The 18,052-nt window shown below is 35.7% G+C and overlaps 1 protein-coding gene across 1 annotated transcript in view; it reads left to right on the top strand.

Moving 5' to 3' along the window:
• The window catches only part of LOC112564175 (insulin-degrading enzyme-like), a 24,627-nt gene extending 6,575 nt beyond the window's left edge, over positions 1 to 18,052 (top strand). Inside the window, exons 8-29 of the mRNA XM_025238816.1 lie at positions 121 to 233; positions 588 to 677; positions 771 to 843; positions 987 to 1,079; positions 1,993 to 2,084; positions 3,479 to 3,559; positions 4,039 to 4,142; positions 5,444 to 5,546; positions 5,714 to 5,809; positions 6,454 to 6,480; positions 7,097 to 7,179; positions 7,352 to 7,496; positions 9,826 to 9,936; positions 10,547 to 10,667; positions 11,142 to 11,233; positions 11,597 to 11,708; positions 12,220 to 12,387; positions 12,665 to 12,789; positions 12,969 to 13,116; positions 13,488 to 13,549; positions 14,410 to 14,553; positions 15,452 to 18,052. Coding sequence (XP_025094601.1) covers positions 121 to 233; positions 588 to 677; positions 771 to 843; positions 987 to 1,079; positions 1,993 to 2,084; positions 3,479 to 3,559; positions 4,039 to 4,142; positions 5,444 to 5,546; positions 5,714 to 5,809; positions 6,454 to 6,480; positions 7,097 to 7,179; positions 7,352 to 7,496; positions 9,826 to 9,936; positions 10,547 to 10,667; positions 11,142 to 11,233; positions 11,597 to 11,708; positions 12,220 to 12,387; positions 12,665 to 12,789; positions 12,969 to 13,116; positions 13,488 to 13,549; positions 14,410 to 14,553; positions 15,452 to 15,553 — 2,285 coding nt within the window. The 3' untranslated portion in view covers positions 15,554 to 18,052. The remainder of the gene's footprint in view (positions 1 to 120; positions 234 to 587; positions 678 to 770; positions 844 to 986; positions 1,080 to 1,992; positions 2,085 to 3,478; positions 3,560 to 4,038; positions 4,143 to 5,443; positions 5,547 to 5,713; positions 5,810 to 6,453; positions 6,481 to 7,096; positions 7,180 to 7,351; positions 7,497 to 9,825; positions 9,937 to 10,546; positions 10,668 to 11,141; positions 11,234 to 11,596; positions 11,709 to 12,219; positions 12,388 to 12,664; positions 12,790 to 12,968; positions 13,117 to 13,487; positions 13,550 to 14,409; positions 14,554 to 15,451) is intronic.

Genomic DNA, 18,052 nt, shown 5'->3' with positions numbered 1-18,052 from the left:
AGTTTTTGTGACAACAATCGCAGTGTAACAAAAGATAGGTAAAACACATCTCAGTGATTTATTTGAAAGATGAATTATATGATAGGAAGCCATGTACTCAGTGACAGTTTTGTGTCACAGAATCACTCGATGACCTAACAGAAATGGTTATACCGTTGTTTTGTGGTGTGGAAAACAAGAATGTGTCTGTGCCAGAATGGCTAGACCCACCTTATGGTGTGGAAGAGTCCAAGGTAACAAATATTTTGTCCATCTTGAGTAGGAAAGCTAACATGTATAGCTTTACAATGTAACAAGAAACATAATGTTGACTAATATGTAGCTTTACAACATAGCAATGCCTCAAAAACATGCTGTAGTTTTACATATAGTTTTACAATGTAACAATGGCTCAAAGAAAAAACAAACAAACCAAAAACTGCTGACTTATCACTGCAGCTCCATCATCTCTTTTCCTGTTGACTAGAATGTTTGCTAGGTCTCAGTTCTTACTCCAGTTCCAATAATTTACATTTAGCTATTTGTGTATGTCAGTAAATTTTATACCAAGCAAGTAACATATTTCAAGGATTTGCTGATATGTGCAGAAAATGGTAACAGCTGTACCAGTGAAAGATGTCCGTGACCTTGCAGTGTCTTGGGGAATTCCTGACCTTCATTCCTATTATAAGTCTAATGTGAGTATCATTTGTTCGTGATCATTGTAATTAAGAAAAATCATGTGTTTCATGTCGTGGCAAGCTAACATAAATATGGTAACTTTTTCCCAGCCTGGGCACTATCTTGGACATCTGATTGGACATGAGGGACCAGGCAGTCTCTTATCAGAGCTAAAAGCACGTGGTATGTTTTTTATATAATTACTTTGAGTGCCTTTCATGTTAGTGTAGAGCTAGGTATTTCAGAACTCTTCATGTACACTGTTTGATACATGCTTTAGAATCTCTTTCTTGATGCTACCTTAAAATATAAAATGTGTTTTGCAGGTTGGGTTAATACTTTGGTAGGAGGGCAAAAACATGGTGCTAAAGGTTTTGGTTTCTTCATCATTAATGTGGATTTGACTGAGGAAGGACAAGGTAAATAGATTCAGTAGTTTTGTTCCTGATTGTTATTCATTCTACCTAAATAATGTTCCTGGATTTCTATGAGGTTTTTTCTCCAGCACTTGAAAAGTTCTACCTGTTCTTTGGCTTCTTACCAGTATTATTTGAATTTCATTGTGTTTTTTAAATGAAATTGGTAATTTTCTGGAAAATTTCTTCAGTTCTTCTTTCCACTGTGCCAGATGATGTGACTTTATTGCAATTAATCTACTGATTACCTCAATTCCAGCTGACCAATCCTGTGATTGGTCAGATTTGAACAAGGAGCACACAAATTTAGCCATCATAAGAGAGCACTTTTGGCAGAGAGAATTCTGGTGTCTAATATTATTGTCTCGCTTTTGTGCACAAATGTTATTTGTTTCACAAAAGGTTTTGTCTGATTCTGTATTCGAACACTGTCTTAGGTAAAGATATAAGGGGAGTTTACTCATGTTGTTCAATTAACAGTCTTTGCTCTCTCAGTGGGTGTGCCAATTCTTACTATTTGGGCTGAATGCTCCGGCTCACCGATGCTAACATTAGTGGTTTATCCTGATAGGGCCGGGTGGGGTGGTGGGGGTGCATTGGTTGGATTTGTGTGCTCCCTATTCATTGGTCAAGTCTGACCATTTGTGAGTAGTCAGCTAGAATTGAGGTAGCTAGAAGGGTGATTTGTCATATGGTAAGTACTTGAAAGAAATCTTACTTTTCTAAAATTGGTTTGTGCCTGTGTGTAGATTAACTTCTTCTGCTAGAATGGCACAACTGTTTTCAAAAGTCCTTGTTAATTTTTGGAATATATACAAACATAGTTTGGAAAAGGATCTTACTCAAAACACTTAAATAAAAAGCAAAGAAAATCTTTGATCATTTCTAGTTTCATATGATAACAATGTATTTACAGAGCATGTCAGCGACATTATTACACTTATCTACCAGTATATCAACATGCTTCGTCGTGATGGGCCACAGGAATGGGTTTTCAATGAGTGTAAGGTGAGGCAAACAGAAGTAAAGGGAGCTTAAATTTGTGCTATTAAAAATTTGTGCAATTTTTATACAGCTTTTAAAATGAAAAAGGCTTGTGGTTTTGTAGTTCTGGCTCTATTTGCTGTTTACTTTTTTGGAAGGGGTATCAGCCACCCAAAGTCATGCTGAAGGTCATACAAGCCTCATTAACACCACCGCAGAGGAGCTGTGAGAATAACAGGCTGGCTTCAGACCACACAGAAGCACAGTTGAGCAGATTGTCAACTGTTGCATCCTTATAGAGAAGCATCTTCAGCATCAGTAGAACCTCTACCACAACTTTGTTGACTTTAAAAAGGCATTAGGCAGAGTCTGGCATGAGGGTTATGGCATGTGATGTGAAAATTCACATCAAAGAAGGCCTTGTTCAAGTCACCAAAGAACTATATAATAGTAACTATATAACGAATGGAGTAGAGCTGGAGGAGCTTACTTTAGCATCACAGCATCCATTCCAGATATCTGCTTCAGGATTGAGATGGTAACAGCGGCAATGGCTGAGGTAGATAGGATCTGGCATAGCCATAAGATAAGGTTCACTTCCATGTACAAGCTGTACAAATCTTGGTAATACTGATTCTTCTCTATGGATGTGATACGTGGACTCTGCTCGCCAAGACGAAAAGGAGAATCCAGGCATTTGAGAACAAGTACCTGAGGAGGCTGCTCTGGATCTCATATAGAGAAAATAGCCCACAATAGGCAAGAGTTACTGGCCCCGTCAGCTGCAGCGCCTATCCCTGGGCTCTCCCCAGCGACAGGTGCTGGTCAGGGGATGACTGAAAATGAAAAAAATAAAACATTTTCACTCTTAATTGGTCCAGATGGAATGGATCTGTCATTCATTCATTTGTCATTTGATCCACAGTGGATCTGTTGGTGTACATATAAAAATACAAGATGGGAGTCATTAGGTGTGAAAGGTTTATGAAAAAGTGACTTATTGGAAAATCATGAAGTCAGATTTTAACTATATTGATTCCAAGGAATAATTTTTGAAAGATTAGTTTTTACTATTTTTTCCTCAAAATTTTAGCACTTTTTTTTTTTTTTTGAAACATAGACAAGAAAATTATTGTGCCATTTTGTTCCCATCGTAGATACTTATTTGCAAAAGTTACAAGTTTTGTAAAACTTTATTTTATGAAAACAATGGATGTTTATGAATGCATTTAGTTATTGGGCATGAATGGCTGTGAATGTGAACTATAAAGCATTCTTGTGTATACCAACCTTAGATTGAATTACACTTTAAATATTTAAAATCTAGGCTGCTTCATCCTGCATAGAAGGTTGTATTGAGCATTTATGTAATTTTTATCTATGATGGAAGTTCCACCAATCAGTACATTCTGTTACAGGACTTGAGTGCCATGACATTCCGGTTCAAAGATAAAGAAAAACCAAGAGTTTATTCCTGCACACTAGCAGGTGTTCTTCATGTAAGGAGACTGATACTTTTTTCACTAATGCACTTGGTCTCTAAAACACAGCAGAGGAAGGGAATGATACCCACTAAGAGTATTGTTTTCTGTGAATATTATATGACACACGATCTAACAACTCTTATCAGAAAGAAAACTGGCTGGCTTTTATATAGCTGATATATAGGCATTATAATAATAATAATGAGGATTTATATAGCACCTTTCCAAAGATTTGCTCATAGAGCTTTACATAAATCATACATGGACTAAATCAATGACAACCATTCACCCACATTCACATTTAACACACATGCTCACTTCTGCGACATTCACTCATACACAAAGTAAATTAAAATATTTATCGGGCTGCTGCATTAACAATAATTGCTCTTAGAGGTATGACGATCTTTGCATGTTGTTCTGCCTATTGTAAATGTAATAGTTGCGCTTGATAATTTTTAATTATTTTAATTTTGTTTTAAATTAATGCACAGGAATACCCTATACCTGAAATGTTGAGTGCTCCTTACCTCTTCAACGAGTTTCGTCCAGACCTTATAAACATGGTGCTGGATCATCTGACCCCAGACAGGATGAGGTAATGAACATAAATGGATACACATATTTAAATAAAGTACTTGAGTCACACATCATACAAAACTTTTTATTCTCAGAAATATTGACTTGTTCACATGACATAAAATATAATCATATGAAAGGCATCTTTACTGTACACGTCTTCATATTATTAGAGAAAACTCCTGTCAAAATTTTGAGAACATGACTTTGCTGTAAAGTACATTTTTAAACATTGGCTTTATTTCCTTTTTCCTTTAAAGGTCCATGAACATGGTTTATCAACTACCTCAAATACTAAAATTTTTTATGCCTTTGAAAGTACACATTGTCTTGTAATAATTTTTATTAAAATTTTTCAAACTTTCAACCAAATATGCTTGCATAATCATAAAATGCAAGCTGTTTCTCACTTAAGTGTTGGCTGGTTTGCGTCATGGATAATCTCGCCACATGCGCAGTGACTGATGACGTATGCTTGCAGGAGAACAATCTGACTCGGCATTTTTGATCATGATTGCTGCATATTTCTGTAATAAAAGCTTTCTGCTGTATTAAAACACCAAAATGCCACAAGGATGTTCTGCTAGCGAGTGTCGGGAGTTTGCTATCAAAGGCTGTCCTTACAGTTTTCACAAGTTCCCAAGAAATCCGGAACTTTTCCTGCAGTGGGCAGTAAACATAAACAGAAAAGTACTTAGGACGAGAAAGCTGTGGAGGGTTTATGAGCATGAAAAGAAGGGGAAATCACCTACTTGTCACAATGTTCTTAAATTTTAGATAATAAAAATAACATTTTACATCTTTAGCTAGATTTTCTTTGCAAGAGACCATTCAAGCCTCACTAATTTTATATTCACAGAAATCATTTCTTTTGATTCAGTTTTCTAGACTGTCTAGTAGATGACTCGCGTTCATTCGATCAATGACTCCCCGCAATCTTTTGATTTCTTGCAAACAAAATCTTCACTTCACAGCATGAGAATCTGCTAAATAAATAAGGAAAAAGAGCATGTGCATACTTTTTAAAATTTAAGATTGTAATCCAACTTTCTAGGGCTTAACACAATCACACATAATATTGGCTATTGCGTAGTAAAATGAAAACGAAATCAGAAAATAGCTGCTTTGAGACTGATAAACACAATGTTTCCAAGATCCAGCATGCTTCAAGAAGGAAAGTTGCTGATACAGGTGTAAACATCAAGTTAATTGTATAATAAATGTATGAATGAAATGGATTTTAATGATGATAAGTGCTTTAGGCTGTGAATAAAGTATTTTAATAACTAGTCTTCAGAGAGTGCTATTACTGATGTGCAGGGTGATGGTGGTGTCCAAGAAATTCCAGGGACAAACAGACCAGGAAGAGAAGTGGTATGGGACACAGTTCAGAGTTACATCTTTGGATCCCACACTTTTAAAGGTCAAGATCTTGGTGGTTTTGCTTGATATGTTACAGTTTTTTGCCATTCCATGATTACTGATGATTTCATCATTATGCAGTTTTTAATTGAATAGTTTTTGAAACCTTTTTAAATATTACTAATATGTAATTGATTTCAATGGCTGACAGTTGTACGTTGCTTACAGGACTGGGAAAACTGTGGTTTCCATGAAAATCTAAGGTTGCCTGATCGTAATGAGTTCATTCCCACAAACTTTGAGCTTGTTCCACGAGAACCAGAGGTGAGAACTATCTTGAAATATTTAATAGAAAATTAATCAGATATAAATTATATCAGATTCCTTGAGTACTATCACATGGTCAGTAAATGAATTCTTATTCTTAAAAGTTATGAATGAAAGCTGTTATCTGGAAGCTTTGGGATTAAATAAAATGAGATTTAATTTGTGAGAAGACCTTTGAAGTAAGCGAAAGATGGCTTGATGCATGAACAGTAAGACAAAGTAACTTGCTGAAGATCAGCTCTGCATGGAAGATCAGTAAAGCACATAGGAGATTAGCAAGGGTAGCTTTGATGGTCTATCAATGGACAACATGTTAAAATCAAAGTTGCATATATAGGTTTTATTTCTGGTATACTTTGCTACTCCAAGGTTTAAAACATTAGTTCTGTGAAACTTCTGCATGTTTGGAATTTTATTTGATGAACTGTGAAGATATATTTTTAAAATGTGCTTAATTACTATGTTATTATAAGATTAAGACAAATGGTAAAGTGATTTCAATGAGATAACAATAAACAAGCATAGAACTAATATGCTGTTGCCTGCTGGTGGTCTGAGACATGATGTAAGCTTTTGAAAAAAAAGGTTAGGCAAAACAGCATATTTGTGTGAACCAATAAAACCTTTATAAATGTTTTCAGATTTCACCACTTCCAGAAATAATCCAGGTAAAGATTTTGGTTTTTCTGTGCTTTTCACTTCTTTTGTCTTTCTTTCATCTTTAACCACTGAAATAGAAAGTGGCTTTCATGGTCCTTGAATTCTTGTCCTGAATGAAAATTCTTTTGTTGATTAGAAAAATATGACAATTGCTTTTGATAAGTTTTATGTATAGGTTTTAAGTATATGATAGGTTTTATGGTTTTGAACCAAAAATTTCATTACACCTGAAAGTATGGCTCTTTTGGCTTCTCAAAGAAGCCAAGAAGTGATACAGCCCCTCCTTTTTTCCAGCTCAGATTTATCCCGATGAGTTCATAAAAATTAAACAGTCTGAAAGATTATTATAAAGATATTGACCATTCCAGTTTGCACTGTCTTGTAAAGAGCAATTTAGGGACTTGGGCTGATAACTTTTAAATACCTTTTTCAGCATCCAGCAACAAATACTGTGGTTATCGTGAAGTTTTTATGATTTCAGTTTGCAGTAGTCATAGACCTCATATATGTGAAACAGACAAGCTGTGTTTTCACAATTTTTATTTCTTGTTTTGGATACTGCAGAGTAGTGCCATGACACAACTATGGTATAAACAAGATGACATATTTCTGATGACATTGCAGGATACTGCCATGACACGACTATGGTATAAACAAGATGACATATTTCTGAAGCCCAAAGCATGCATTGGCTATGATTTTACAAGGTAAAATTTTAAGTGTCTTGTCTTTAGCATTAATTATCTTGTAAGATTATTTTATTAACGAAAGATAGAAAAAAAGTAAACAAAAATAAAATAGTGGAGAAAAAGTAATAAGTAAAATGGACAATTTTTGCAAGAACATTTGTGATTAGGCTGTTTCTGATTTTTTTTTCAGTCCATATGCATACATCGACCCTTTACATGCCAACTTGTGCTACTTGTTTGTCAACCTCTTCAGAGATGCACTCAACGAATATTCATATGCAGCTGAAATAGCTGGCCTACATTACAGTTTGGACTCATCACCTTATGGCATATATGTAGGAAATTGTGTTTTTTTTTTTTTTGTTTTTTTGGTTGTTGTTGAAATTCTGCATTTTTCATTGTAAGGCTGTGTAACAAATCATTAATGTTCTTTTCAACCTTTAAAACTGTATTAAAAATTTAAAAAGGTATTGCAAATTATCATTTAGTACATTGCCTGCATTTCACCACTTAAGCTTTAAACTTCCTCTGCACTCTTCCAATAATTTGCACAAGTAAAGTGAGGAGACTGTTATTAAATAATTTAGAATTTATTAATATTTTTACTAATGTACTCTCTCATCACAACTAATTAACTTAATAAAGACTAGTTTTAATTTTGAAAAACTATCAGGGAATTGCACATAGTGAGGAAGATTGGCAAATAGAGAGTTGCAGTAATCCAGCTGGGACAACACGAGCTTTTTGGTGGATGTGACCGAAGGTCGAGGAAGATGGGTTTACAGACTGCATTAATGTGAAATTCATGACAATATGGTCATGCTGTCAGTCTGCATTTGTGCTACTCCAGCTGGACCATTCCAACTCTCTTTCATTTGTTGAGCTTCTTAACAGCCTGCTACACAAGCTTCAAAAGACTCTTAAGCCATGCTGTCCACACTGTCTTATGTAAGCTCAAATCCAGTCATGTGACTCCACTCCTTAAGTTGCCTCTCTGCCCATGCTGACTACAAAGTGGTCTCACTGCTGCCGTTGTCTCCATGACTTGATTCTTGTTATCTAAGTTATTAACACCACATCAGCCCAGTCGGTCTTTCTGATCTGCTCAAACTGGCTGCCTACATGTGCCACATATCAAATGGGATAAGTTTGGCCACCACTCTTTTTCTGGCTCAAGTGTTTGGAATGCTTTGTTGCCATCACTTTGCACATGTATCACCTTTGATACTTCCAAGTCTGTCCTTAAAGGCCGAAGTTTTCCTATCTGAAGGAATTGAGTGGTATCGCCCGTGCTAGGAGTACAGGTAGGAGTTGCGGACTGCCAGCGGCCAGTCGTCTTCAATTACAACCCGGACAAAAGGCGTGGACATCACAGGCACCGCCGAGTAGCTTGGCCATAAAACCCGACCATTGTACTAGCCGCAGGCTCTGAGCGCTGCGAAACGACTTCTATCTGACCCTACTGTCAGAGTTAGGACTGAGTGTATTCTTGAACAGCGCAACTGACACAAACATAAAACAACTGAATTTTCAAACTTTAATTTTATTGCTTTTTTATCTGTCTTTTTATCTCTTATCTTTCTTTCCTCATAAGCGGGGATATCAATAGTCGGCTTGCCAAGTTTTGAGTGCGACGTGCATGTACACTAGTGTTCTGTAGTATTATTATTTATTTTCCGGTTGCTATGTACACATTGTTTCTTACACTCTCCATCTGGAAAATGACGTCGTGTCCATCTCATGAATTCCACGTCCTTTCAACTACACCATTTTCTTACCACACTCTGCACTACACACCGCAGTTTGGCTCTGGTGTGCATGTCATCCTCCGTTAGGACAACCAAAGATGATCAACACATGTCCACCCATTTTTGAAATCTTCATGGAGACTGAATGCGTATGCACGTGTGGGACCGTGGCCGCTGTTGTAGATGGTGAATGGCTCTGTGTTACAGGTGTGAATTGTTGCCTATTTGTAAAGGTACGAACATTGCACTCAGATGGTCAGTCACCAGGGGAAAATATTGAATATTATCATCCCTTATCAGTTATAGAGAGAGATAGACGAAAGCATTCAAAATAAAGTTTTAAAATGCGGTTGTCTTTGTGTTTGTGTTATTTCCGCTGTTCATCTCTTTCTCCTTATTTTTATTTTTATTTGATGGAGAATACATTCAATTGTCGGTCCTAACCCTGACAGTATGTTCAGTTGTTTCACTCCACCTTTCTAACCGCCAACACCAAGAACTCGGCTGAGAAAGACGGTTTATCGCTTGCGATCTCCACTTTGCCTCGGGCCAGGGTAGCAATTGACTGACCGCTGGTACTGACCCCGTGTACTCCTACCTTCCCTCGCACGGGCGAAACCATTTGAAAACACGCCCATTTCGACACGCCCTTTAAGACACACCTTTTTCAGGAATACTATCTTCTCTCTTTCCATATTTTCTATTCGTGTTTGCACGTGTCTGCTTTTTATGCAGGCACCTGTGTGTGTGTGTGCATGTGTGACAGAGATATTGTTGAGCCGATTGTTTATGTGAAAGTGCATCAAGTTTGCTGCTGGCAGGGAAACATGCTATAGAAATGAGTTTATTATTGTCATCTAATAGGACTTGAAGAAAGAAAATTTGCTATAAAAATTACATTTGTTTTCACTCCCAGTTGGAGGTTAAGGGTTACAGTGACAAACTGGACATCCTGTTGAAGAAGATCGTGGAAAGACTGACCACATTTGTCATTGACCCTCAGCGCTTTGACATAATAAAGGAAGCTGTAAGTGGTGATGCTTTTGAATTTTTTTTTTCACAGTTTAGAAACAATTTTTACACTTATTTAATTATTAATATCTGTGCAATAAACTATTGTGTCAAAGAGACATAAATTTAGAAAAAGACAAATACAGTAATGGTGCCCTTAAACAAAACACTAGTTGTTGCAAAAAAGCATATACCAAACAGGCTTGGCAGTTTTTTTAAGGATTATTTGCAGCAGTAACTTATTTCATAGTTGGAAATGTGTAGGTTATAAGTATTCTGTGCAAATATTGGTGTGTGTATGTGTAACGTTTGGGTAGGGACAGTTTTTGGTGTCAGTTTTGATGAAGTTTTGTATTTCAGCAAAATCAGACTGAGATTGCAATAAAGGGTTCTTACACTTTTTAATTGAAGAAATATGAAATTTTCTTTTTTTTTTTAATCCCTAAAGGTTTAGCAAAGCCTTTTCCTAAGACTGTAGTTTTTAAAGGCAGGTGTGGCATTTAAACATAGTACTTTGATGTTAGAGGTTTTATTTTACATTTTGTTATAACAGGATGTTATAGAATGACAGTAATTTATCTTCCACAAAGACATTTTATACCTTTGTTTCATACCTTTGCTGATAGTATGAACGAGGGCTGCGTAACTTCAGTGCTGAGCAGCCTCACCAGCATGCAGTGTACTTCACATCTGTACTTATGTCGGAAATCATGTGGACAAAGGAGGAGCTGCTCATGGCTTTGGAAGGTATTTGGGTTCACTAGTCACTTTCCTCCTCATAAATCCATCCTCATGAAATAGTGTAGAATCTGCCTTCACTAAAGAAATGGTCAGTTTATTTCTTGGAGTAGCATAAGATGGAAAACAAGTGTTTTACCAGAATCAAAACAGCAAAACGTTTAAGAGTTTTTTTGTCATGCAAATTTTCTGACTTCTCACAGACTCTTGTGATAGTCTCCCTTACTGGATTTAAAATGTTTAATTTATACCTGTTAAACAGGTAACATTATTACAATGGCAGGCAAGCATGCAGACTTAACAGCAGTCGGCACTTGTATTTAGACAGTTGCTCAAACAGTTTTTTCCTAAGTTTGTAGGTGACCTTCCTGAATTATTTTATTACATAAATTAAGGAATCTTCTTAAGCTTGCCTATTTTTTATTTTGTTATAGTTTGTTAAATATTTTACAAGTTGTCATCAACAGTGTATGGGGTTTGCAGACATTACGTGTGAACGATTACAAGCCTTTATACCACAGCTTCTTTCATGCTTCTACATCGAAGGATTAGTTCATGGCAATGTTACCAAACAGGTAAATATGAGAATTTTATAAACAAACATGCCTGCCTGCTTATTCATATGTTCACAGAAAGAGATCTCCAATACTAATATACAATTGTTTTTTTGCTTATTTTCAGATCATTCTTAATTTTCTTGTGCCATTTATATAGTTTGTTTTTACTCTTTTTTTTTAAACTATTCATTATAGATCAAGAAGAGCTAGACAAAGCTACTTTTCTGTAAATATTGTGACTTTATATCAAAAGAAATTCATTTTCTCAAGTTTGATTTAAGGTTGCAATTATAATTAATCTATCTATTATTTATCAATTTATAGGACTACCATGCTCAATTTTTGTGAATGCCATTAAGCACTTTAGTGTGTGTGCTCTAGAAAGCACTGGAGATCACAGGAATGCTGGAGACAATTCTAAAAGGAAACTGCAAGACCAAGACACTGGTACCCAGTCAGAACAGGCGATTCCGTGAGATTCAGCTTCCAGATGGTCAGTATGCAGCTCTAAGTTCTGAATAAAATGAATTTACAAACTTAATCAATGTTTATGAGAGACTTTGGTCATATTCTGATTTTGAGTAAATTGATTTTGTTTTCACTGAACACGATCATAAGGGAAGTCAATATTTTTAGTTATGATTTCTCTGTTTCTCCTTATAAAGTTATTAGCATTTGTAGAAATAAAAGGCAGAACACAATGGATGTTTCTCAGTGTCTTGATGTAAAAACCAGATCGAATCTATTCTTTCCTGATGGATGGTGAAAGTTTGGCTTTTAAAGGATAATGTGGGATAGATGTCAGACATCATGTATGTTTGTATTGAAATTTGTCATAAATTTAAGTGCATGTTGCTTGTCCATGACATACATGATGATGATTCTTTTAGCATGTTGTTAGTATGCCCTGCAGCTCTTTCATGCCAATTTTTACTAGTGTAGTATACATTGGACATGTCATTATGACTCATTTCTATTCCTAAATTTCCATGATGTTTATACAGGCTGTTACTATCTACATAAACGCCAGAATCTAGTGCATAACAGCTCTTGTATTGAGACTTATTACCAGTGTGGACTGCAGACCACAGAATCCAATATGTTGCTGGAACTGTTCTGCCAGATCATTGGGGACCACTGTTTTAACATCCTGCGCACTCAGGAGCAGTTAGGTGAGTGCAGCTTCTCCGTGTACGCATAATCTTCTCAGTACTTCTTCACAGCTATTGCTGCATTGATGTTTGTTGGTGTTTCTAACATTCTTTTGAGATTTGTGTTGTTGCATGTTATGCTTAAGATTTGTTTCCATGGTATACGTGGTTCATGTATCATGGTCTGGGGTATACTTGTGTAAGAGAAGAACATTCCTTTGTGGTACTGTTTGTCAAGGTTGCATTGATTGGGGTTCTGTTTGTCAAGTTCACATTCATTGTGGTATTGTTTCTCAAGGTTACATTGTCTTCAGTGGAGTGCGGAGGTCAAAGTCAGTGCAGGGTTTACGTGTCATTGTACAGTCAAATTATCCCCCCCATTATGTGGAGGGACGAGTGGAGGCTTTTCTTAAAAAAATGGAGGTAACTACATGTTTCTTGTAACCTTACAGATTTTTACCCCTGAATTTAACATTTTACCTAAACACTATATATTTTCTCTGCATTTAGATTCCCAGATCAGTCTACTGAGTAGAGGAAAACAAGTAAATCTTAAATTTAAATTTTTTATGTACTTTTATATTATTATTTGTTTCTGATAGGAAGAGATTGAAAACCTCACACCAGCTGAGTTCCAGAAACACATTTCTGCTTTGGCTACCAGGCGATTGGAACAACCCAAGCGTCTGTCAGTTCAAAATGCTAAATTCTGGTCAGAGATCATGTCACAGCAATACAACTTTGACAGGGTAAATTCTTATTGTGTTTACAGTGCTATTTAATATACAGGAAGAACAACAATCTGGAAAAGATTAGAAAGCCTATTTTGAGTCAGCTAGTTTGAAAATTGCTAGTAATTTAGAATCCAGAGCAAAGACGAAGAAGAAAAAAAAAATCTGTTCTGTCTAGGCCCTAGGGGAAAGTCTGATTGAAAAATGCAGTTGTAACAGATCAGAGGATGCTCTGGTAAAAGGAGATGGATCTGAAATAATTATTTATGAAGTTCTTCAAGGGATTGACACATTTGGTTGTCTTTATTTTTACTTATTTCTCAGAGAATATTAAAAAGAAGTTAACAGAATTTCCTGTAACATTATGTTTGTGTTTTATTCAATTTTCAGACAATGTTGAAGTTGCATATCTTCGAACACTAACCAAGAATGATCTCTTCAAATTTTATAAAGTGAGTTTTTAAATGATAGTTGATTTAGTGATTTTCAGTGGGAAAGATTGTGAAAAACACATCACCTAAGCTTGAAACAAGCAGTTTAAGAGCGAATGTTGCATCTAATCCCAATTACCCAGTTTTCTACCTGCCCATAAGGTGTTTAGTAACCAGTACATCTTTATGTCTTTTAAACTGCTAAGTTTAACAGTTCTGTATTAAAATCCACCTGGTTCATCTGAATGAAACATTGAAATATAACAACACAGTCTTATAGAGCACATTTAGTGTGTGCTTATATGTGTATGTTTGCATTAGTATAAAGCAAAGTTGTGATCAGATTTTTTTTCATTGACATATGGAGTAACACACTAAAACATAAGGTATATACTAGTAGATATACAGTACAGTGCTGAAAAAAAGTATATGCAGTCTGAAACATTCTTTTGTTAAAATAGGTGTACACAGGCAGAAAAAAGATTAATTTGTTAAGAGTTAAAAGAGGATTCAAGCTACCTAGAAATGTGACACTGGTCTTTTGATATATTTGATGACACTAGTGTGTATATCTTCTTTTAAATCCACATGAGGTGGTTGAGAATCTCTCCTCCTGAAGAAGAGCCCATGTAATGATCAGTGTAGGACTGAACAGGAAACGTCGGTCATCCCTTCAAGCATTGTCAGAGACATACATAGCACACAAGCAGACACTATGTCCATAGATATTTTTCCAAACAGCAAAACACAAGCCATTAGGCTTCTCGAGTTTTATGCTTCAACCCAATAAGTAAATTTTATTTCTTTGGACTTTTTTTTCCTGAATTAAGTTGGTCTTTACTCTTATAAACTCATGTAAAATGGGTGTTTTTTGTTCCTAGGAAATGATTGCACATGATGCACCAAAGCGTCGTAAGCTGTCAGTGCATGTCATATCACAGACACCAGACCAGGTTTCATCTGGAGTGACTGTAGATACAACTAAAATACCTGATGGGCTGCTACCAACGCCCACCATGCCTCAGGTGAGGCCTGTTTACTGTGTGTTTGTCTGTCCACGAGGATTTGTCATCTGTAGAGAATAAGCTTACCATGTTATTGCACATATTTATGCATGTGCATGTGCACACAGGTGTACCGTAAATTTTGGTCTATTGAGTTCACCTGTTTATAAGCTGCATCCACTAAATTTTGTTTAAATCTTTTTTTTTTTTTTTTTCACAAATAAGCCGGTTTATAAGCTGCAAATGTATATAGCTTGAAAGATGCATCGTAGGCATTTTGTCTTGTTTTTGGCATGATAGGGTGTGTGCTTAGCAACTGATCTGATTTCTTCAGTTGTATAAGGCTTTAATTTAAAAATATGAACAGCCAACACCGTAACAATGTTTACAGTTAGTACTTTAACCTTGAGCTCTTCGAAAAATTAATCAGAATCTGTTTAAGCCACAAGGTTTAAAGCTGGGGGAAAGAGTCACAGCTTCTAGTCCAAAATTTACGGTATATGCAAATGTAACAGACACAAACTGAAATGCTTGAATTATTTAAAAGAGGTGGTGGAGACAGTAAAGTATCCCAAATTTATTTTCTTTTAGGGATTAAATTAGGTTTGCACACATTTATTTCAGTGAGTTGTTAGCTCAAAAAAGATTGGCATAAGAAAGATTTATAATACCAATACTTATAGTAATTTTTATTTAAAGTCTAAAAAATTTATAGTCACTGTAACTCAAAGTAAATCCAAACATAACAATACTCTTATAGTAGTTTTATCATGACCTTGAAGATTATGTTTTAGTCGGTGAGCAAACATGTTTTTTTATGCATAAGATTTATATCATTTTATGTAAATTAATAATATGCTTCTAATGTGATTGATACTTTAAATATTTTGCATTCATTTGCATATTTATTTTATTGCAGGCTGTGATTGTAACAGATGTTGTGGAATTCAAACGGAGTCTGCCTTTGTATCCCCTTGCCAAACCATTCATTGATCTCTCCAAAGCACGCTCCAAATTGTAAATTTTCAAGGATTATCTTCGGATTCTTGTTCAAACATTGACTTAAAAAAAAAAAATATCGTTTGGGTGGATGGGAGGGAGCCATTTAACTGAACAAGCAGTGATTCTGGCAATTCTAGAAATGTCATTTTGTTGTATTATAAGATGGTGAAATTGTGTAATCTCATCACATGTGTAAGTACTAATTTTAAGTTGTTTCTAAAAGAATACTTGGTGGTTTAAAAGTATGACACAAAACCGCTGTGGTGTATGTCAAGAGCTCAGGGATGTAGGTTATTTCCCTTGGGAACTTTTCATACTTGTCTTGCAGCTGTGATTACAGTAAAGTGTTATGAAGCAAAGGTAGTGCCCCTTCCTTCAACCACATAAAATGAAACAGTCTAAAAGTTTCAGAGCCTGCAGTTAGCCTATATTTGTTGCATCACATCCTCTGTAGAACTGTTTTCAACAATCATTGGCCCCTACAGGGATTGACTGTTATGCATAACTATCTGTCCACAGAACTTGAAATGCATTTTCTTCTACAACAAAATGATAGCAGTTTAAAAAGTTTTAAATTTCCTGTATTAATGATTTAAAAAAAAGACATAATAATTTGCTTACTGTGAAGAAGTCAATTATTAGCTTCATGAGTGATTTTGGACTGCCTTCTAGTATTAGGAGAGATTTCTTTTATTGTAAAGTGTTTCACTCAAATCAGGGTTTCTATGTAAACCATACATCCTTTTAAGTTTATGTATGCAGAAGCGGACAGATCTTGTAACTTCATTAGCTTGATATTGTAGAGCTGAGAGAAGCACAAGCTCTAAATGCAGGAACATTTTTTTGATCATACAATAAAAATGTTTGATATGTGTGTAGGTGTGGTGTGTGGTGTGTGTGTGTAAATTCTGCAGCAAGTTTTAAAAATGTTAAAAAATGCACTTTTTTTACTAGTCCATGGCTTACCCAAATATTAGATGTACCTGGAGAAAAAACTATGTTGAAAGTTCGTTTGAAATATGGGGAAAGGGTGTCTCATATTTCCTTGATGTTGCCTGTGAGGGTCTTCATCTTTATGGTCTTTATCTTCAGTCTTTTCTTTTTGCAGCGGGCTGTCTAAGTATTTTTGTTCTGATTCAAAAGAAATAGAGAAATATTAAGAAGTAATCTAGTATCCAAGATAATGAGTGCTTTGGACTCAATTAATTGTCTTGACAATATGACAGCCGAGTCACAGTGGTTCTATTCTAAAGAATTAGATGATGTGAGACCTGATTAGAAGTTTATATTTACCTTTCTAAACAGATAGAATTATTTTGAAAGAGAGTAGTTTAAATATTTAGATATTTATTTTGTATTTATGTGGAACATTGGGAAGGCTGCCTAGTTGTTAGGGAATTCACTGTAGAGGTCACTTGTTTAAGGCCGGCTTGGACATGTGGCTGGAAAATTTCCTCTGCCCACTCAGCAGCTGCTCTACTGAAATGACTTGATTTATCAGGAAAGGCAAACATGATGGAAAGAGAGGGCTCTGCCTTCCACACACCATGTACTATGGGATTTACCTTTACTTCCGGTGGAACAGCAGATCCTTTTATATCTTTTTATTAGGGTCTTTCATTACTTTGTCCATTTTAATTGAGTGAAACAGGCATTAATCACAGGGCTGCAGAGAAAAGACCAGCAAAATGCAATGATTTTTGTGACCAGTGTTCACTACCTCAGTAACATTGCCTTGTGATGTAATGTCTGTAACTTTGCTTGTCATAATAAGTGTCATTTCGATGATAACCATTTCTGATTTTTGCCCATGCAGGTATTATTGTAAATTACTGTTAAACATACATTTGTTAGAACTGTAGCTGTACAAGAAAACATCACTTTTAGTTCTTGTAGGAGTAGTAGATACATAATGAAAATATGCAAACTATTAATCTTGATGTTTTTATTGTTGGGTTAAGCCTACGACTGAAAAGAGAATTTGCATCCCACATAGTCACCAAGATGTGGCAACTTCTTGTCTGGAAAAGTTCATCAGTTTTGAGATGATATTGTTTTGACAAAATCACGTGATAATTTTTGGTGCAGATTCATTACAGCTTTGAGGGCCTTTCACACTAATTGCAGTGATTAGTACAAGATCACAGTATAATAGATTGGGCAAGTCTGTATCTAGAGATATAAACTGGCCATGGGGACAGGTCCTAGTTAATGAGCAGATAAGATGGCAGATACAAATGGAATGAGAATATTTGTGTTGGTGTCCGTGTAATGCAGCATTTAATGCTTGTTTACAAATGTACTGATGCTCACAGAGACTGGAATATATTTACTTTGAAAAGACGGCTTGTCAAGTGCTGAGCACTTTTTTCCCCATGAGCAATAACGTCAATGTATTTGGTTGTGGCACCGACCAACAGTGTATAATATTTTGTGGTATGGCATATGTAAAACGATGAGTTTGTTTCTGGCTGCCCGTTTTTCGTTTAATCGCATCAATAATAACTTCTCCACCTCT

This window comes from Pomacea canaliculata, linkage group LG5 (genome assembly GCF_003073045.1).
Source record: "Pomacea canaliculata isolate SZHN2017 linkage group LG5, ASM307304v1, whole genome shotgun sequence".
Taxonomy (NCBI): Eukaryota; Metazoa; Mollusca; class Gastropoda; order Architaenioglossa; family Ampullariidae; genus Pomacea; species Pomacea canaliculata.
Note: the sequence above shows the minus strand (reverse complement) of the source record. Positions and strands in the feature narration are given on the sequence as shown.